The following is a 22,229-nucleotide window of genomic DNA, read 5'->3' on the forward strand; positions in this document are numbered from 1 at the left end:
TCTCACCAAAAGAGACAGAGGTTCTATAGAAAGAAGCTGTCCATGTCCAAGCAGCAATTTTGACGGGTTGGTCACGGGCTCGAATTGCCATCCTCTTGAGCTGCAGCAATTCACCACCCTTATTTCTTTTGTTGACCAGCTTCACCACTTCAGGTGCTCCTGGGATTTGATCACTATGGACAAATAGGTTTTGGACGTCATCTCCAAAGGATACACCATCCACTTTACTACACTTCCACAAACACCCCTTCCCCATCCCTCTTCAGGTACCTCCTCACGAAAGCTTGCTTTGTCAAGAAATAGACACTCTCTTACATTTGGGAGCCATAGAATCAGTCCTCATGCCGCACAAAGGGAAGGGATTTTATTCAAGGTACCTTCTGGTACCAAAAAAGAGTGGTAATTGGAGACCATACTCAGTACCTATGTGAAGACACTGAAATGCCAAACGGTGACACTTGCAGCAATAACTCTGTCAGTAGAGCAAGGGGATTGGTTATCAGTCCTCAGCCTTCAAGACGCGTGTTTCCATATTGCTATCCACCCATACCACAAATGATTCCTATCACTACCACTGTCTGCCACGACCACTTTTAATACTGAGTGCTCCCCTTTGGTCTGCTCCACAGGAAAGGTATCTTAGTATTCCCTTACATGTCTGATTGTCTGCTGAAGGGCTGCTTCCTGGAACTGACATCTTGAGAAACCTCCACCGCCATAGGTCTCTTCCTTGAATTGGTCCTGCAATTGGACATTCAAAAATCCACTTTGACCTCTGTCCAAGGCTTAGAATTCATGGAGGGAAACCTTGATTCAATAACAGCAAGAGCCTACCTTCTTCTGCAACGGTTGGTGGCCCTTTCCAACATAGCCAGCACAATTCAGCTCAGCCCCCAAACTATGATCAAGAACTGTCTTTAGTTGCTGGGGCACATGGCAGCCACCACCTTTGTTACAGAATATGCAAGGTTTCGAAGGTGCTGCCTTCAAGGGTGGCTCAGAATGGTTTAAGTCACCAAGCAGACACAGTTTAAATATGCTGCTTTCCATTCCTACCTCTGTACAACAATACCTCAACTGGTGGAAAGATTATCACAGCATGTGCACAGGAGTTCCATTTGTGTATCCCTCCCCAACAGTAGTCATAATGACGGATGTCTCTCTGCTAGGGTGGGGAGCGCAGCTAGATACTAAACAGGACTCTGTTTTGTTACCAATTGATTAATTGCTTTCTTCCAAATTTTGCAGAATATTATAGGTCCTTTAAAAAAAAAGTAGCTTTTTTAGGAACTATTAACATTCAGCAACAGTTTCCCTAGCCCCAATAAACCAGATGTTCAAATCAGACTTAGCAGTTTGTTTTTATTTTCATTTTGTTAATCATATTTGTTATGGTAGTGTCTAAGGGCCTGCAAAGAGTGGGCCCCATTGTACTGGTGCTGTATAATTGAGCCCTTTCCCAAACAGCTGACAATCTAAATAGAGCTGACAGACACAGGATGGGTGACGGAGTAGAACATAGAAGCAGAGTGAGCAAATGTGATGGCAGCAAATGTCATGTTAGTTCCATGGTTTTTGGTGGGTTTACTTAGGAGTGGAATCAGCTAAATGGAAAGAGAAGTGAAGAGTTGAGGGCGAGGGGAATAAAGCAGGGGAGAAGAGTCTAAGAGAGGCTGGTGTGGAGTGAAATTGAGGGGAAGAGAGTGCTCCAACCTTCTCTCTCCTTCCCTCACAAACAGCCAATCAGGCCATGGCAGAGAAAGTCCAGTCAAAACTGTAGAAAGTTCTCTGAATATCCAAAGGTCTGTGCTTTATCACTTAACTCAGAGTAAGCATATATTTTCTTTTTAAAAAATATATATTTAGCTATATTTGTATACAGGGAGTGTGAGGGCGTTTTTATGATTGTACAGGAACGTTTTTTATCGGTGTTTCATCATATCTGGACAACTTCAAAATATATTTCCAAAACTCCAAGAAATAGTATCAAGTCTGCAGCGTTTATCTGAGTTAATGGGTTTTTGCCTTCAACTGTTTTAATTACATCATCACATACTACGACTTCTTGCACATTGACTGCTGAGCTTTTTGGAAAATCTGACCCAAGCCATGGGTGTTGAGCCATTCTGAAAATTCTGGCCTTAGGGCTTGGTTTTCAGAAGAGCTGAGCACTCACTACATTTGAAGTTAATGGGAGCTGTGAGTGCTCAGCATACCTGAAATATGAGACTTTAGGTGTCCCTAGTTGGGCCTCCAAACACTGAAATATCACAATTAGTTGTCTCTTCTGCAAATTTTGGCTCTAATTACTCTGTCTCAATTCCCATCTGTACAATGTGGCTAAAGTTTATCTAATTCACAGGGTTATTGTAAAGATAGATTAATGTTTGAGGTGCAAAAGCTACAATCATGAGTGCAATAGGGAAGCCCATAAAGATATTTATAATTATGTATTCAGTGCAGGATGGTGTGCAGTAAATGAGGTATGGAGGCCCTATTCTGAACATTGAGGATTAAAAAAATACTGTGCCATTGCTTTATTTCACCATCCGTGCTGTGGAAAAATAACATATGATCATGTAATGAGACTATATGATGATATATACCCACAATGGGCAAAATTAAGTTTCCTTGGGCAACATTGATTTTAGTATTCCCTAAATTGAGTGTTTTGTTCTATTTTTAATGTCCTTTTTATATAGGTTAGTATTTTCCATATGGAATGTATCTTTAACCAGGTACTGATATGAAGTTTATCCTTTTGTTCTTTCTTAGTTCACTCAATACCTGGATCATTTTTATTTTCTTGCAATGACGTTTTCATGGTGGTTCAGTTAATTATTATACATTTTGCCTGGGTTTAGTTTTCAGATGTTCATTTCACATTGACTCTCCATTTTATAAATTCAATATTTAATCTTGGTTTTTTATTAGGGCTGTCAAGCGATTAAAAATTAATCACGATTAATCACACGATTAATCGTGCTGTTAAACAATAATAGAATACTATTTATATAAATATTTTTGGATGTTTTCCACATTTTCAAATATATTGATTTCAATTACAACACAGAATACAAAGTGTACAGTGCTCACTTTATATTTATTTTGATTTCAAATACTTGCACTGTAAAAAAAAAAAAGTATTTTTCAGTTCACCTAATACAAGTACTATAGTGCAATCACTTTATCATGAAAGTTGAACTTACAAATGTAGAATTATGTACAAAAAAAACTGCATTCAAAAATAAAACAGTGTAAAACTTTAGACCCTACAAGTCCACTCAGTCCTCCTCCTCATTCAGCCAATCGCTCAGACAAACAAGTTTGTTTACATTTGCAGGAGATAATGCTGCCCACTTCTTGTTTACAATGTCACCTGAAAGTGAGAACAGACGTTTCCATGGCACTGTTGTAGTCGGCGTTGCAAGATATTTATGTGCCAGATGCTCTAAAGATATGTGCCTTCATGCTTCAACCACCATTCCACATGCCATGCGTCCATGCTGATGATGGGTTCTGCTTGATAACAATCCAAAGCAATGCAGGCCAACGCATGTTCATTTTCATCATCTGAGTCAGATGCCACCAACAGAAGATTGATTTTCTTTTTTGGTGGTTCGTCTTCTGTAGTTACTGCATCAGTGTGTTGCTCTTTTCAGACTTCTGAAAGCATGCTCCACTCCCCATGCTGATCAGATTTTGGAAGACACTTCAGATTCTTAGATCTTGGGTCGAGTGCATACGAATGTTTAGTATATCTGGCACATAAATACCTTGCAGCGCTAGCTACAAAAGTGCCATGCAAATGTCTGTTCTCACTTTCAGGAGAGTGGCAGCATTATCTCCTGTAAATGTAAACAAACTTGTTTGTCTTAGCAATTGGTTGAACAAGAAGTAGGACTGAGTGGACGTTAGGCTCTAAAGTTTTACATTGTTTTATTTTTTAATGCAGTTATGTAACAAAAAAAATCTACATTTGTAAGTTATGCTTTCATGATAGAGATTGCACTGCAGTACTTGTATGAGGTGAATTGAAAAATACTGTTTCTTTTGTTTATCATTTTTACAGTGCAAATATTTTCAATAAAAATAATATAAAGCAAGTACTGTACACTTTGTATTCTGTGTTGTAACTGAAATCAATATATTTGAAAATGTAGAAAAACATCAAAATATTTAATAAATTTCAATTGGTATTCTATTGTTTAACAGTGTGATTAAAAGCAGCAAAGAGTCTTGTGGCACCTTATAGACTAACAGACGTTTGGGAGCATGAGCTTTCATGGGTGAATACCCACTTCGTCGGATGCATGTTGTGGAAATTTCCAGGGGCAGGTATATATATGAGCAAGCGAGAAGCAGGCTAGAGATAACGAGGTTAGCTCAATCAGGGAGGATGAGGCCCTCTTCTAGCAGCTGAGGTGTGAAAACCAAGAGAGGAGAAACTGGTTTTGTAGTTGGCAAGCCATTCACAGTCTTTGTTTAATCCTGAGCTGATGGTGTCAAATTTGCAGATGAACTGAAGCTCAGCACTTTCTCTTTGAAGTCTGGTCCTGAAGTTTTTTTGCTGCAGGATGGCCACCTTAAGATCTGCTATTGTGTGGCCAGGGAGGTTCAAGTGTTCTCCTACAGGTTTTTGTATATTGCCATTCCTAATATCTGATTTGTGTCCATTTATCCTTTTCCGTAGAGACTGTCCAGTTTGGCCGATGTACATAGTAGAGGGGCATTGCTGGCATATGATGGCGTATATTACATTGGTGGACGGGCAGGTGAATGAGCCGGTGATGGTGTGGCTGATCTGGTTAGGTCCTGTGATGGTGTCGCTGGTGTAGATATGTGGGCAGAGTTGGCATCGAGGTTTGTTGCATGGATTGGTTCCTGAGCTAGAGTTACTATGGTGCGGTGTGCAGTTACTGGTGAGAATATGCTTCAGGTTGGCAGGTTGTCTGTGGGCGAGGACTGGCCTGCCACCCAAGGCCTGTGAAAGTGTGGGATCACTGTCCAGGATGGGTTGTAGATCCCTGATGATGCGTTGGAGGGGTTTTAGCTGGGGACTGTATGTGATGGCCAATGGAGTCCTGTTGGTTTCTTTCTTGGGTTTGTCTTGCAGTAGGAGGCTTCTGGGTACACGTCTGGCTCTGTTGATCTGTTTCCTTATTTCCTTGTGCAGGTATTGTAGTTTTGAGAATGCTTGATGGAGATTTTGTAGGTGTTGGTCTCTGTCTGAGGGGTTAGAGCAGATACGGTTGTACCTCAGTGCTTGGCTGTAGACAATGGATCGTGTGGTGTGCCTGGGATGGAAGCTGGAGGCATGAAGGTAGGCATAGCGGTTGGTAGGTCTTCGGTATAAGGTGGTGTTAATGTGACCATCACTTATTTGCACCGTGGTGTCTAGGAAGTGGACCTCCCGTGTAGATTGGTCCAGGCTGAGGTTGATGGTGGGGTGGAAGCTGTTGAAATCGTGGTGGAATTTTTCCAGAGTCTCCTTCCCATGGGTCCAGATGATGAAGATGTCATCAATGTAGCGTAGGTAGAGAAGGGGCGCGAGTGGACGAGAGCTGAGGAAGCATTGTTTCAGGTCAGCCATAAAAATGTTGGCATATTGTGGGGCCATTCGGGTGCCCATAGCGGTGCCACTGATCTGGAGATATATATTGTCATCAAATTTGAAATAGTTGTGTGTGAGGATACAACTATTTCAAACAGCTTCCACCCCACCATCAACCTCAGCCTGGACCAATCTAATGTGATGGTCACATTAACACCACCTTATACCGAAAACCTACCAACCGCTATGCCTACCTTCGTGCCTCCAGCTTCCATCCCGGGCACACCACACGATCCATTGTCTACAGCCAAGCACTGAGGTACAACCGTATCTGCTCTAACCCCTCAGACAGAGACCAACACCTACAAAATCTCCATCAAGCATTCTCAAAACTACAATACCTGCACAAGGAAATAAGGAAACAGATCAACAGAGCCAGACGTGTACCCAGAAGCCTCCTACTGCAAGACAAACCCAAGAAAGAAACCAACAGGACTCCATTGGCCATCACATACAGTCCCCAGCTAAAACCCCTCCAACGCATCATCAGGGATCTACAACCCATCCTGGACAGTGATCCCACACTTTCACAGGCCTTGGGTGGCAGGCCAGTCCTCGCCCACAGACAACCTGCCAACCTGAAGCATATTCTCACCAGTAACTGCACACCGCACCATAGTAACTCTAGCTCAGGAACCAATCCATGCAACAAACCTCGATGCCAACTCTGCCCACATATCTACACCAGCGACACCATCACAGGACCTAACCAGATCAGCCACACCATCACCGGCTCATTCACCTGCCCGTCCACCAATGTAATATACGCCATCATATGCCAGCAATGCCCCTCTACTATGTACATCGGCCAAACTGGACAGTCTCTACGGAAAAGGATAAATGGACACAAATCAGATATTAGGAATGGCAATATACAAAAACCTGTAGGAGAACACTTGAACCTCCCTGGCCACACAATAGCAGATCTTAAGGTGGCCATCCTGCAGCAAAAAAACTTCAGGACCAGACTTCAAAGAGAAAGTGCTGAGCTTCAGTTCATCTGCAAATTTGACACCATCAGCTCAGGATTAAACAAAGACTGTGAATGGCTTGCCAACTACAAAACCAGTTTCTCCTCTCTTGGTTTTCACACCTCAGCTGCTAGAAGAGGGCCTCATCCTCCCTGATTGAACTAACCTCATTATCTCTAGCCTGCTTCTTGCTTGCTCATATATATACCTGCCCCTGGAAATTTCCACTACTTGCATCCGACGAAATTCACCCATGAAAGCTCATGCTCCCAAACGTCTGTTAGTCTATAAGGTGCCACAAGACTCTTTGCTGCTTTTACAGATGCAGACTAACACGGCTACCCCTCTGATAGTGTGATTAAAATTACAATTAATCGTGATTGATTTTTTTTGTTAATCGTGTGAGTTAACTGCGATTAATCGACAGCCCTATTTTTATATAAATGTTATCGTGCTCAACATTAATGAAAACTGAACAAGTGATTTAATCAATATTTATTTCAGATAAGAGCATGTCCCTTTTATTGTGTATGCATATATTTAACTCTATAGACGGTCCTGTGATTATGGTTACTTAGCAACAGAACTTTCCCTTTAAGTTCTGGACTTTCACACAGAAGATGTTCAGGGGGGATAGCTCAGTGGTTTGAGCATTGGCTTGCTAAACCCAGGGTTGTGAGTTCAGCCCTTTAGGGGGCCACTTAGGGATCTGGGGCAAAAATCAGTACTTGGTCCTGCTAGTGAAGGCAGGGGGCTGGACTCGATGACCTTTCAAGGTCCCTTCCAGTTCTAGGAGATGAGTATATCTCCAGATATTATTATTATTATTATAGTGTCTAGAACACATTAAAATCGCCTCTGCTTTTAAATTGACCTAGATAGATCTACATGGTACAATTATACTTTTCTTAGTACTATTAATATGAAGCAGTTCTTTAAAACCACTAGTGTATTTATATTTAATAAAATAACTTTAACAGAAATATGGAATAACTTCTCAACCAGGATAAAAAGAGCAAGTTTGCTGGCAAGCTGAGATTTGGCAATTAATTTCTCAGGTTGGAATCTCCTCTTTACATAAAACATAGAAATAGCTTGTGTTTCCTGTGTCTAGGGTCAATAATGACCATTGATATAGAATATTTCTGTTAATAAAATTTGTGCTTTATGGATGTTTCACATATTACAAATTCTACCTGCATGAGATATCTGAAAGAGTTGTTTCATCTACACACATAAAAGTAATTCTAGGGACTTGATCAGAAACAGTCCCATCAAACCAGCAGAGAAAAAACATTGTAGCAGAAAGTTGTAGTGAGTTCAGTGCTGCTTCTTCACTGGCATGGTTTGCCAGAAAACATTTTGATGGGGCTGTCAGGAACCATGAACCTTTCCTCATCGATACTTTACCCTTCCCTTTTCCCCCATAGTAACTGACTTGCTCCTTTTTACTTGGTATTATTAAGGGGAATTGCTTCAAACAGATGGGTCCTAGAAGTCATCCAGAAAGGATATCCTACTCCAAGCTGCTTCCCCTAACCTCCTTGCCCAGCCCTTTTCAGGAAGCCTTCTCGTGAGAAAATGCAGAGAGCCTCCTCCTTTATTTGGAAACAACGTTTCTTTAGCAGCTTTTGGATAAGGGGCTCTCTTCCCATTATATCCTTATTGCCAAGAAAAAAAGGAGTGTTTGCCCCATCCTTGATTTAAGGTAGAATAATTATATCCAACAATTCTGATCCCATATGGTGGGTGTAAATCAGCGGGATTTTTGGGGGGCTCTCAACCTCAAAGACACTTAATTTCATGTTTCACTCAGACTGTCTATGTATGCAGCATAGTTGTAGCCATGTCGGTCCCAGGATATTAAAGACACAAGGTGGATGATGTAATATCTTTTATTGGACCAAAGAAGTTAGTCCAATAAAAGCTATTACCTCACCCATCTTGGCTGTCTAACTATGTGCAGTCCCCATTACTTGTACTTGGTTCTACTCTTTGGTCTTTTAGCAATGGCAAGACTCAAGGGTTTCATTGTAATGAAAATTTAACAGCCCTGACACACAAACCTATTTACTTATTTTTACTTTACCCTGATAAGGAAAATGCAAATGATTCTTCTGTGTTTAAATTTAAAAAAAAAAAAAAAACTGCCCCTGTTCATGTGTGATTTTGCAAGGCTGGCTTATCTATGTGATTAGCCAAAAGAGCTCTTTCCACAAGGGGTGAAGTATAATTTGGACAATGTGTGTAAATGTTTTCGGTTCTTTGGGCTCAGGATCAACCACAGGAAAATCAGCATTCATTGTCACTCAGCCCCTTGAGTTCACAAGGAGCCATTGTGGGCTCCACTCTGCAACAACTTATTTATTGCAGACTGATTCCTACAGGTTTGAAAGTCAGTTGTCCTATGTGAGATGGGCAAAAATAATTTGACTGGCATGGCACACTTTCCTTCCTTGTTTCGAGGACAAGTCTGGGTGCTTCTTGGCAAACAACACCGCCAGCATCTATTCTCTCCATGAGTAAGGAGGAACTTGATTCCTCCACCAAAGTCAGGAAGTGTCCAACTTCTGGAAGTGGTCCATTTGACATCAGATTAGACCCTATTTGGGGACTGATTCCCTGTGTCTATCATCACTCCACTCCTGATCCAGTGGCGGGTTTCAGCATACCATGATGCTATCTCTGACCTATTACCCATGCTTCTCTTCTTGTCCTCCTTGCTTTTGATACTCTCTGTCCAGTCCTGGCTCTCTACTGACTCCTCTAATTGTATTTTCAGTGGTCTGTTTGATTCACCACCCCTAACTTCAACTCTCCCAAAGGCCCCTGTCTTTTCTTTCTCTGTTCTCTAGCATCAGATAATCTGATGAATGGCTCACAAATCTCTCCCAACTGCAGACCCAGCTCCCTATGTCTAAACCAGAATCTTGGTCTCCTCATGATCTCCTATTTAAATTCACCATGGCCAAAACTGAGTTCTTGATCTTCCCCTCTCCACCCCACCAATGTCTTCTCTCGCATGTGGGAGGCCAAGGCTGATTGAATAGCAATAATCAATTTTATTTTGCTATATTCAAAAGACTATCTTATATCATGTGGTATCTTTATAGGTAGAGTAGCAAAAGCAAATACCAAAAGCAACATGAAAACCCACCCAGTATACACTTCCATAATATTGTGTTTAATGTCATTGTATAATAACAATGGCAGAAGTGCAGATAACAGTAATGATATATAATCTAGGGCTCTCAAGCGATTACAAAAATTAATTGTGATTAATCACCCTGTTAATAATAAATACCATTTGTTTAAATATTTTTGGATGTTTTCTACATTTTCAAATATATTGATTTCAATTACAATACAGAATACAAAGTGTACAGTGCTCACTTTATATTTATTTTGATTTCAAATACTTGCACTGTTAAAAAAAAAAAAAGAGAGAAAGAAAGAAATAGTATTTTTCAATTCACCTAATACAAGTACTGTAGTGCAATCACTTTTTCTTGAAAGTTGAACTTACAAATGTAGAACTAATTGCATTCAGAACTTTATAACATAAACTCTGTCCTACTTCTTATTCATCCGATTGCTCAGACATACAAGTTTGGTTACAATTTGCAGGAGATAATGCTGCCCGCTTCTTGTTTACAATGTCACCTGAAAGTGAGAACAGACATTTGCATGGCACTGTTGTAGCTGGCATTGCAAGATATATATGTGCCAGATGCCCTAAAGATTCATATGTGCCTTCATGCTTCAACCACCATTCCAGAGGACATGCATCCATGCTGATAGTGGGTTCTGCTTGAAAACGATCCAAAGCAGAGTGGACTGACATGTTCATTTTCATCAGCTGAATTAGATGCTGCCAGTAGAAGGCTGATTTTCTTTTTTGGTGGTTCAGGTTCTGTAGTTTCCGCATCGGAGTGTTGCTCTTCTAAGACTTCTGAAAGCATGCTCCACACCCCATGCTGATCAGATTTTGGAAGGCACTTCAGATTCTTAAATCTTGGGTCGAGTGCTGTAGCTATCTTTAGAAATCTCACATTGGTACCTTCTTTGCGTTTTGTCAAATCTGCAGTGAAAGTGTTCTTAAAACAAATATGTGCTGGGTCATCATCCGAGACTGCTATAACATGAAATATATGGCAGAATGTGGGTAAAACATGTACAGTTTTATGTAATATATGTATGTACAGAATGTGGGAGATGTACAGTTGTCCCCCAAGCAGTTCAGTGTCAAATTTAATTAACACATATTTTTAACGAGTGTCATCAGCATCATCTGGAATGGTGGCCGAAGCATGAAGGGGCATACAAATGTTTAGCATATATGGCACTCAAATACCTTGCAACACCTGCTAAAAAAGTGCCATGTGAATGCTGCTTCTCACTTCAGGTGATATTGTAAACAAGAAGCAGACAGCATTATCTCCTGCAAATTGTAACCAAACTTGTTTGTCTGAGCGATTGGCTGAATAAGAAGTACAACTGAGTGGACTTTAGGCTCTAAAGTTTTACACTGTTTTATTTTTGAATGCAGTTATGTAACCAAAACAAATCTACATTTGTAAGTTATGCTTTCACGATAAAGAGATTGCACTACAGTACTTGTATGAGGTGAACTGAAAAATACTGTTTCTTTTATCATTTTTACAGTGCAAAGATTTTTAATAAAAAATAATATAAAGTGAGCATTGTACAATTTGTATTTTGTGTTCTAATAGAGATCAATATATTTGAAAATGTAGAAAAACATCCACAAATATTTAATAAATTTCAATTGGTATTCTATTGTTTAACAGTACGATTAATCGCAATTAATTTTTTTGAGTTAATCACATGAGTTACTTGCTATTAATCGACAGCCCTAATATAATCACAGCAGATTAGATAGCTTTAATTTATTTTAATAGTGTAGATAAATTCAATTTAGCTATGCATTGCTCTCAAAAATCCAGAAGGATTTTTGGATCCAGAAGTACAAGTCCTATTAACTTTTAGTCAGATTTATCCTAACTCCTTTGGATGCTTCTGAAGCTCCCCCTCCAGGTATGCAGAGAGTATCATTGACTCTGTCATCCATGCCATTGGCAACAAGTCTTGCCAAGGTTTGCGCTGTGTTGGCAGATGGCTTCTGCTCCTCCTTTTCCCTCCCATTAGTAATCACTTCCCCCTGGATCTCACAAATGTGCAAAATACAACATGCAGAGATAGTATCAGATCTATCACAGAAGAGTCAAGCCATGTCCCCAGACACTTCCACCAGCCTTTCAGCCACATCTAGATTTCTTCATCAGCCAGTATTTCCAAAAGCCTAGTTAGCTTAAAATAGTGTAACACAGTGTGACTTATTTTGGGTTAATATTTGTGAAATGTAAATCCTATGTTTTTGTACAGGTTCGAATGCAAGCATTGAAATGCTTCTCAGTTCTAGCCTTTGAAAACCCCCAGGTATCAATGACTCTTGTAAATGGTAAGCTGAAAGCTTCAGTGGCTAATATGTTCATTTTACAAATTAACTGAATTTGAATTATTTCCTGAATCCTCTTTTTCATTGTTTGCAGTTTTGGTTGATGGAGAATTATTACCACAGATTTTTGTGAAGATGTTACAAAGGGACAAGCCTATTGAAATGCAGCTCACATCAGCCAAATGGTAATCCTCAACAAGAGCTAGAGGGAGAGGGGCTGCAATGTAACTAATGCTTAAAATTGCAACTCTTACAAATCTTCTTGTCATAAAATCCTAAGTGATAGAATTGGGTGAAATGTTAGTCTGTAGTCCATCTCCTTGCGCTTATGCAAGATAAACTCTTGTATTCCTTTAAAGTGTTGTTGTTAAATAATATTCAGTATTTATATTATACTAGTAACCAAAGGTTCCCATTCAGGGTTAGGGGCTTCATTGTGTTGGACACTGTACAGATCTAGATAAGAGCTAATCCCTGCCCTGAAGGGTTTGCACTCTGAAGTAATATTTACTTCTGAAGGCTTCTGGTGTTGCTGGAGACTCCTTGGAAATTATTCCATTGCTATTTAATATTACTGGTTAATTTAAGATTCTCCTCTTTTTAGTTTCAGCCTCTTCTACCTTCCCTTACTGCCATTCCCATGATAGTGGCCCAGTGCACTCTGCAGCTCAATGGAACCAATTTTCATAGCAGTAACTGCTAATTTCTTTATTAATATTAATGTATTCTGCTTCCATAGCCTGTCCTTCCCATCCCTCCTTCTACACGTCCCACACAACTATGGTTCATAGCTGCAAAATTAGTCTGATTGTGTTTGACAATGATTATTTTGGTGGGTGGGTTCTTTCATAGTGCTCTTTAGGCATCCAGGCTCCACGCCCTGGAACTGTCCTCCTGGGAGAACCTTCTTCCCTTTGTTGTGTTAATTTCTATGGAATAAGTGTGCCCAGAGAATCAGAAGCGTTAATGTGTCCCTGTTGCTGTACAACACTAAACAGTTTGGGATTTTGAGTACAGAGACCTCAGCCTGTTTAGCTCTGTGGCAAACACATTAGAAAATGTGTGCCAAAATTTGAAAATGTATTGATTAGGATAAACAAGAGAAAAAGAATCAAAACAAGATATAAAGCATTTTGATACTGAAATTGAACGGGTATGGAAAACAAATGTAATAAAAAACTTATCAAAGCCCCATTTTCAGAGAGAGGATGTTGGTTGGAGTCTTTTTTGTCAAGCAATCCTTCTCTTGGTGGGAAAGGATTAGTCCTGTTGAATTCCAAGTTGTGAATGATTGGCACTCTTCCTGCCTTTGACGGAGCAAACAGATGCAAATGGGATAAGAGATAGGTGGGGAAATACGTATTATTGTTGACTTTCTCAGGATACAGAGTGGCTAGGCAGTCACAGACGAATGCTCTGGGCTGGCAGTCAGGCCATAACAGCTGTTGCTCTGGACCCTGGCTCACATTCCTGGCAGCAGAACATCATTCAGCTGGTCATCTCCCTCTCCTTCAACAATCCTCCTCAGGCCAGCCAGAGCTCGATGGGACAGCTCATCTCATTGTGCTGGTGCTGTGTGGTACAGTTGGTCTCAGGATCAGGTGAAAAGCTGAGAGAGAGAGATAGTGGTAGATGAAAAGGAAGGGGAATACAGAGCAGGATCTCATATGTATCAGGCTGGAGTCTTTGCAGCTGTCTCTGCTGGTGTGCCAAAGTCTGGGTGTCACAATCATCCTTGAAACTCACAAATGAAAGAAAATCTCTGGAATGAAGCGGAGACCTATTGGCCTCCACCAGGAGTTTTTCCCATTTGATTCCCCACCACCACCACCACCCTTTCCCTCCCACCCTTGACCAAAGTTTCTCTCTCTTTTGAGGACCCCAGAAGATGTCGTGGGCAGAACAGCACATTCCCTCATTACTTGTCTGCCAATGAAGCCTAGTTTCTTACATCAGTTTTGGTCCATTAACTTCTAATTCCATTTGCTTTTTGTTTACTAGGCACGATCTCAATGCATTCCTTGAGTTGCTTTAGTAGACCTTTTTGTATGGACTAGTCCAGGCTTTTTGCCTTCCCTTTGTGCATCAACATATATTGTTGTAGGTGGTTGTAAAATTTTACAAACTTTTACCCACTTACCAATAAGTCAGTCCACAATTAGGATAGACCTGTTAGGCCACAATTATTAGAACACATCATGTGTGTCCCAGCGGGTAGCCAGCTTCAGCTTCAGCTTTCCTTGGCTTCCCTAGCCTCGGCGTCTGCACTGATCTGCAGGTATCTCAGCTTGTCATCCTGCATGCTGGAAGCTAGACTCCAGGATTGGCTTCCTGAGCCCCAGCTGCCTAGTTCCATGGAACAGTCCAGGGATCATGGACTGGAATCCAGCTAACTCCCCCTTGTGAGAAGCTGAAAAGCAAAGGGAGTGGCAGGCTGGTCCTAGCAGGGCAGGGGAGGAGAAAGCAAAACTCCAGGCACCTGGACACAGCAAATTCTATGACAAGAATGCTGAATTCTGTGGTATCTTGGAAAAATGCCAGATTCTAGAGTTGTGGAATTGTGGACTCAATGGGGTCTTTATTGAGATGCCACTATACTTCTCAAAATTACTGTTTGAGGCTGTGTGTGTGTGTTTTCAAGTTAAACTCCATATCCACAAGGACTATAAACATATTTATTTTTTTAAAAGCTGAGTTTTTGGAGTATAATTCCGTGGCAAGAACTGAATTTTGTTGTTGTGGAATGGTGTAATGTATGGGGCCTTTCCTGTAACCATCTTAAGTAATTTGTTTCCTCCTGTTACGTTGTCGTATTACTTTTTCTGGTACGGTGTTTATTCTGGAGGTACCCAATCTACTCTCCAGTAGTGAGGGTGAACAGCTATCAGGAATTACAAATATTTGTTCAGAATTGTAACAGTTTTGCCCACTTATTTCAATATTTTTTCCTTCATTAAAGGCATTTGAGAGAGGGAAATGGATATACTTCAAATCAATTAAGAAAGCAGGCATCTCTGGAAAGAGGAGAAGCTCTGTCAAGCATAGCATACAAGTGCCTCTGGGGAGGGGAGAGAACTGAGCACAGGGATTGTACATCTTTAGGCTGTGATATCTGTAGAGAGTAATGCTTGTGTTAAATGAACAGGCTGCTCTGTCTTCTGCTTGCTGTCTCTGTCCTCCCCTATGTTAATCAGCAAGGTTCTGCATCCCATGAGTGGTTCCACCATGACATGCCCTCTCCTGGTGGTTTTATGTTTCCCTTGTTTCCTACTCCATCCTCTTCTTATCTGAGGACTGTGTGTGATTGTCAGAACTCTGCAGCTTGTACTACACTCCAGGATCATTCACCCTTAGAGATAGCAAATTTACAGCATCTGGTTGAGTTATGTAGAAAACACCATGGAATGTGGGCACATTCTTGAAAAAAAGATTTCTTTTAATTAAGTAATTAACCTCCAGACCTGTTTTATATCAGTAATTCTTAGTGAAAATTTATATTTTGAGATAATTACAGGGGAAACCTCCCCTGCAGCCTTTTGTGGACATTGGTGGAGTAAGCAAGAATCTGAAAACCACTGTCATCTCCATGGGCGCCGACTTATATAGGCTCCTGGGGCTTTAGCCCCAGGAACATTTACAGTCAGGGGCTCTGCTCCACCAATAGTTGGAGCTAAGTTTTGCCCCTTTTAAATCCCAGCCGCGGCCGGGAGTCAGAGGGCTCTGCGCTGCCCGCAGCCGCGGGGAGCCCAGAGCCTTTTAAATCCCAGCCGCGGCCGGGAGTCAGAGGGCTCTGGGCTGCCTGCAAGCGCGGGGAGCCCAGAGCCCTTTAAATCCCAGCCGCGGCCGGGAGTCAGAGGGCTCTGGGCTGCCTGCAGCGGGAGCCCAGAGCCTTTAAATCCCAGCCGCGGCCGGGAGTCAGAGGGCTCTGGGCTGCCTGCAAGCGCGGGGAGCCGAGAGCCTTTTAAATCCCAGCCGCAGCGGGGAGTCAGAGGGCTCTGGGCTGCCTGCAGCCGCGGGGAGCCCAGAGCCTTTTAAATCCCAGCTGCGGCCGGGAGTCAGAGGGCTCTGGGCTGCCTGCAAGAGCGGGGAGCCGAGAGCCCTTTAAATCCCAGCCGCGGCCGGAAGTCAGAGGGCTCTGGGCTGCCTGCAAGCGCGGGGAGCCCAGAGCCTTTTAAATCCCAGCCGCGGCCGGGAGTCAGAGGGCTCTGGGCTGCCTGCAAGAGCGGGGAGCCGAGAGCCCTTTAAATCCCAGCCGCGGCCGGGAATCAGAGGGCTCTGGGCTGCCTGCAAGCGCGGGGAGCCCAGAGCCCTTTAAATCCCAGCCGCGGCCGGGAGTCAGAGGGCTCTGGGCTGCCTGCAAGCGCGGGGAGCCCAGAGCCCTTTAAATCCCAGCCACGGACGGGAATCAGAGGGCTCTGGGCTGCCTGCAAGCGCGGGGAGCCCAGAGCCTTTTAAATCCCAGCCGCGGCCGGGAGTCAGAGGGCTCTGGGCTGCCTGCAAGCGCGGGGAGCCGAGAGCCCTTTAAATCCCAGCCGCGGCCGGGAGTCAGAGGGCTCTGGGCTGCCTGCAAGCGCGGGGAGCCCAGAGCCCTTTAAATCCCAGCCGCGGCCGGGAATCAGAGGGCTCTGGGCTGCCTGCAGCCGCGGGGAGCCCAGAGCCTTTTAAATCCCAGCCGCGACCGGGAGTCAGAGGGCTCTGGGCTGCCTGCAAGCGCGGGGAGCTGAGAGCCCGGGAGCCCAGAGCCTTTTAAATCCCAGCCGCGGCCAGGAATCAGAGGGCTCTGGGCTGCCTGCAAGAGCGGGGAGCCCAGAGCCTTTTAAATCCCAGCCGCGGCCGGGAATCAGAGGGCTCTGGGCTGCCTGCAAGCGCGGGGAGCCCAGAGCCCTTTAAATCCCAGCCGCGACCGGGAGTCAGAGGGCTCTGCACTGCCCCAGGGGCAGGGAGCCCAGAGCCCTTTGAATCCCAGCCGGGGAGGCGGCTGGGATTTAAAGGGCTCAGGGCTCCCCGCAGCTGCCAGCAGCCCAGAGCCCTTTGAATCCCAGCCCCTGGCCGCTGATTGCCCCCTCCCCAGACCCTTGCCCCAACTGCCCCCCAGTACCCCCACCCCCTATCTAAGCACCACTGGTCCTTGTCCCCCGATTACCCCCTCCTGAGACCCCTGCCCCTAACTGCCCCTTGGGACCCCAGCCCCTATCTAAGCCTCCCTTCTCCTTGTCCCCAACTGCCCACTCCTGAGACCCCACCCAACTTCCCCCCAGAACCCCTCTACCTGTCCCCTGATAAACCTCCTGGACTCGCATGCCTATCCAATTGCTGCCTGTCCCCTGACTGCCCCTCCGAACCTCTGCCCCATCCAACCCCCCCTGCTCCTTGTCCCTTGACTGCCCCCCGGAACTTCCTACCCCTTCTCCAACCCCCAAACCGCTTACTGTGCCACTCAGACCAGCGTGTCTGGCTCCGTGCAGCTCCAGACAGTTGCTGCCATGCTCCCCCATGGAGCCCACAGCCCTCTCCCACCCCTAGCACCTGCCTTCCAGATTTGAACACCTCAAAATTCAGGTGTGCTCAAGCTCGGTTTGGGCAGCTTTTACTTCATTTCTCCCAAATCAGTTTCCCCTGCAAGGTGCCAACTGAAGGTGTTGGAGAACAGAGAGATCGGGTGGCCTCCTAATGCCTGGAAAAGAGACAAAGGCCGGAGGAGGGAGTGTCAGTGCCTGTGCGGACTTCTGGGAAGTGCACGGTGTGGAAGGGGATGCTGTGATGCTTTGGAACAACTCCATACAAAGCCAGTCAGGACTCTGGGGGAGCCTCCTCTCTCGGAGCATACTGTCTCCAGGGCAAGAAGCTTACACCTTCCTGGGTCTGACCTCGGAGCATTCAGCATGCCCTTCCACATCATGCACTTTCCACAGCGAGTCTGCCCAGGCTGGTCCTGGGGCAACCAGAGGTCCCTGCACCCCAACTCCGCAGTCAGATGTGACTCTCAGCCAGACAGTAAAACAGAAGATTTATTAGATGACGGGAACACAGTTTAAACAGAGCTTGTAGGTACAGAAAACAGAACCCCTCTGTCAGGTCCATCTTGGGGGGTGGGGAGCCCAGAACCAAATTCTGGGTCTCTCCCCATTTCCCCAGCCAGCTCCAAACTGACACTCCCTCCTCTGGCCTCTGTCTCTTCCGGACAAGGAGGCCACCTGATCTTTGTCCCCAACACCTTCAGTTGGCATCTTGCAGGGGAAACTGAGGCACCCATACAGTATTCAGAGAAAATATTAAGGACATTCCCACTTCATCACAACAGGTGCAACAAAATATAATACTGTATATTGAAGTAGGCAAGTGCTGCTTCTGACTTTCCACTTTTAATTGACCTTTGTAATCTTGTGGCACTGATGCGTTGTAGCTTCGTTTTATATCGGCTTACAGGGCGGGAGCCAGGGCCGGCTCCAGACCCCAGCACGCCAAGCAGGCGCGTGGGGCGGCATTGTCCTGTCAGGGCGGCATCTGGCTCCGGCAGACCTTCCGCAGTCATGCCAGCGGGAGGTCCACAGGAGCCCCGGGAGGAGCGGACCTGCCGCAGGCATGACTGCGGCGGGTGCGCTGGTCCCGCGGCTCGGATGGAGCTCCTGCAGGCATGCCTGCGGATGCTCCACCGGAGCCGTGGGACCACGGGACCGTCCGCAGGCACTTCTGCCCCGGCCGCGGGACCGGGGAAGGGCGGCGCAGTGCGCCGCCCTGCTTGGGGCGGTGGAATTTCTAGAGCCGCCCCTGGCGGGAGCGGGGGCGCACCACCATTTTGGGCCCCACCAAAAATTATACAAACCTGCCGCCTATGGTCATCTCATAAAGACAGATCAAATACTTTGAAGAACATTGTCATGCACTGACTGAATGTTTTTAAAAGCAGTCAGCACTCTCCTGCAAACTCGAGAGCAGTAAATGTTAACTTCTGCTGTTATTCTCAGGTGCCGCCAGTTTCCCGTGAAAGGTTATATTTTCCTAAATTTAAACACCAGAGACACCTTTTGAATTTTCCAAGAAACAAGTGTACATAAAAAATACAGTATACCTCTTGTAGCAAGAAATTCAAACTTTTACAAACAATTGTCTTGTATATTCTATTAATATATATAAAAATATGTATTAAATTCTACTAAAATTCCTATATTTCAGTAAAACACTGAATTGTTCAGGCCTGTCTCCAGAAATTGGTCCAAAGAAGATGTTACCACATCCACCTTGTCTCTCCAAAGCTTGAGTAACTGAGTATTGACTAGATGTTTTTCAGTATTATAAGAGCATGAGAGATGAATTCTCTAAAGATTCATTAAAAGAACTTTTCTTGAATAAATATAACTTTTAGTACAAGTATAAAACCAATTTTAGAAGATGCTACTTTGCGTATTTGATTATATATATTGGGACTACGCAGTCCTGTTCAGTATAAAATATACAGTTGTATAAGCAGAAGGACTCTTAGTTCTATGGAAACAACTATGCCAATTTGGCAAATTTCTATGATATCTTTGACTTTCAGCAGTCCCGGAGATAAAATGTTTTATAGGAACATAGGAATTGCCATATTGGATCAAACCTATGGTCAATCTAATCTACTATCCGCTCTTTGACATTGGTCAATACTACAAGCTTTAAAAGAAGGTGCAAAGTACTGATATGCCCATGTGGGAAGATACTTCATGATTTCTAAACAGTTAGTGGTTGGCTTACATCCTGAAACATGAATTTGTACCCCTTATAAGTGTTTCTTGTTCATAATGTCTACTCTTATTATTCATATGTCTAATCTTTTTATCTTAAAATCTTAAAGATATCTTCATCCATTCTAAAACATCTTCAACCTCACAAGGAGCCTTGAAAACCTCAAATTGGCAGTTTTTACTGCAGCCACTATTAGTTTACATAATACTTTAGAAAACCTTCTCTAGGTTACAATGAGGTCCTGCCACCTTTCATCCACTTTGAGCAATTTAAAACTTCAGCCCACGGCTAGTTTGACACCTTTACCATTCATGGTTCTATGATCAACTGTCACCACCACTGTTCTGTTATAGCACCCAGATGATACAGTCGGCATGCAATCTTCTTTCTTCTCCTTGGCACCCTGTTGTCATCGGCTGTTTCAACACACAGTTCTTGACTATGTAGCATGGGCTAAATGTCATTCTGGTGCCTCTAATGCCATCTAACTCATTGTGACTGAGCAGATGGTTCATCCTTTGCTGGACTTCCCAGCTATCATCTTGTGTTCAATGATACTGGACTTCTCTTGCCTTGATTTTCTTACCGCATAGGATTCTCAGATTTGGTGAATCTCAGCTCTCTGCTGATACACCTACTGATTTAATTTAGATGAGCTGAGATTAACCAGGCTGGTTTATTTAATCTAGATCACTAGCAAGGTCTTTCCGTTTGGCATTAAGACTAGGTGCGCACTTGAACATTCTTGATTTTGGGGTAGGTAGCTGGTGAAAGAGGTCAGCAATCCAGCAGACTGGGGATAGTGGGTTGTTTTGGTATAGCTAACAACCTTAAATATTGGTCATTTTGATCTGGTCCACAACTTTCTAGATGTGTAGTAAGCATTGCTGGTGTACAGAGAATAGAGTGCTGAGAATACTTAGTGCTTTCTGTAGCAGATGGTGCAATGCACCTTGGGATGTTCTCCAGGTAAAGACCTGGGAAGTAATAGGACTGGTTTGCATGGTAACACGATCAGGGAATTTCTATGTATGCAGCAAAGGAAGAGTGTCAGTTTAGTTGCAGTCTTTCATGGTACGGGAGCCATGTTTAAACCATATTGTGTGTAACCAGGAGCAAACTGTGCAGTGAAACCTGGCTTCACATTCAGTAAACAATCTGTAGTGTAGACAGGCCCATAAAGACAAAAGCTTTCTATAAGGAAACCAGTTCAGCATAAAATATATATTTGTTCTAGTTACAAAAGCTCTTGAGAAAGGTCGGGGGGGACACAAGCAGCCAAGAAAGCCCTGATATGTGACACCAGGAGGCTCTTAGCAGCAGCATGTAGCTTGCTCAATTTTATGGTAAAACTCTCGCCCAGGTGCTGGATCCAGCACAGATAGTGTACTTGTGGCCTATGCGGTATATTCAAGTTCTAAGCACTTTTTAAAAGTTTGTAGTCCTTATGTTTTCAGTTTTGCAGACATCTTTCCCAGTTGCTGTCTCTGGACCTTGCTGGTGGGGTCCCCCAACCCCTTTGAGCTTGTGGGTTTAATCCTCAAGCTAGTAGCCTTTGGTGGATTTTTCAATCCAAGATAGTCTGTCTGTTTCTTTGGATTGAGTGTCAGAGCAAGAGTCAGCTTCCTGGACGGAGTTCCACATAGTTTTGCAAGTGTAAGTTCTCAGTGCACTGAGTGAAATGTGTTTAGCTATCTGGAAGAGGGACCTATGGTCTCACAACTGGTGAAAGCCCGTGTGGAGCATCTGTGTCCATTACTGATGACTGTTAATGGTTGTTTGCTGTCAATCCTTATATATGCTGTCATTTGGCTTTAAAAGTCATCATGTTAACAACGTCACTAATTATGTTGTCTGTAATCTCTCATTTTGGGGGAAAATCATTGAGAAGGTAGTGCTGATTCATCTCCCATAGCATTTGGATTCCTCCACTTCCTGGGTCCCTATTTGACCATTTTATGCCTGTGCATAGCAAAAAAGTCTGTGCAAATCTCATTGGTTGACCTCCTTTAGGCAAGGGTCAGAGACCAAATGTCCATGCTGATGTTATCAGATATATCAGCTGCCCCCAGTATGGTTGGTTGGTTGCGAGTGCAATGGGCAATTTCTCTTAGGCTACATCTCCACTTGAAGCTGGGGGAGAGATTCCGAGTTCGTGTAGACGTGCCCACACTAGTTCTCTGTGGAACTAGCAGGCTAAAAATAGTAGGTTAGCTGGGATAGCCTGGGCAGTGGCAAGTGGCGGCATGGGGAAGCTTCCCTGAACATGTACCCATGTGGGTTTGTACTTGGGGTGGCTAGCTTGTGCTGTCACTTGTCGCTGCCTGTGCTACCCTGGTTATGGTGCTGTTTATAGCACGCCAGCTTGAAGAGAGCTAGCATGAGTGTGTCTGCATGTGCTGGGAATTACACCCCTGGTTCCAATAGTGGATGTAACCTTTAGAAG

The 22,229-nt window shown here is 43.9% G+C and overlaps 1 protein-coding gene across 11 annotated transcripts in view; it reads left to right on the forward strand.

Moving 5' to 3' along the window:
• Nucleotides 1-22,229, forward strand: part of ARMC8 (armadillo repeat containing 8) — a 217,143-nt gene that overhangs the window by 109,295 nt on the left and 85,619 nt on the right. For all 11 annotated transcript variants that reach the window (XM_039486875.1, XM_039486874.1, XM_039486879.1 and 8 more), the window contains 2 exons: nucleotides 11,992-12,067; nucleotides 12,159-12,249. In XM_039486875.1, the coding sequence (XP_039342809.1) occupies nucleotides 11,992-12,067; nucleotides 12,159-12,249 (167 nt within the window). The remainder of the gene's footprint in view (nucleotides 1-11,991; nucleotides 12,068-12,158; nucleotides 12,250-22,229) is intronic.

The sequence above is a fragment of the Mauremys reevesii genome, linkage group 9 (assembly GCF_016161935.1).
Source record: "Mauremys reevesii isolate NIE-2019 linkage group 9, ASM1616193v1, whole genome shotgun sequence".
Classification (NCBI taxonomy): Eukaryota; Metazoa; Chordata; order Testudines; family Geoemydidae; genus Mauremys; species Mauremys reevesii.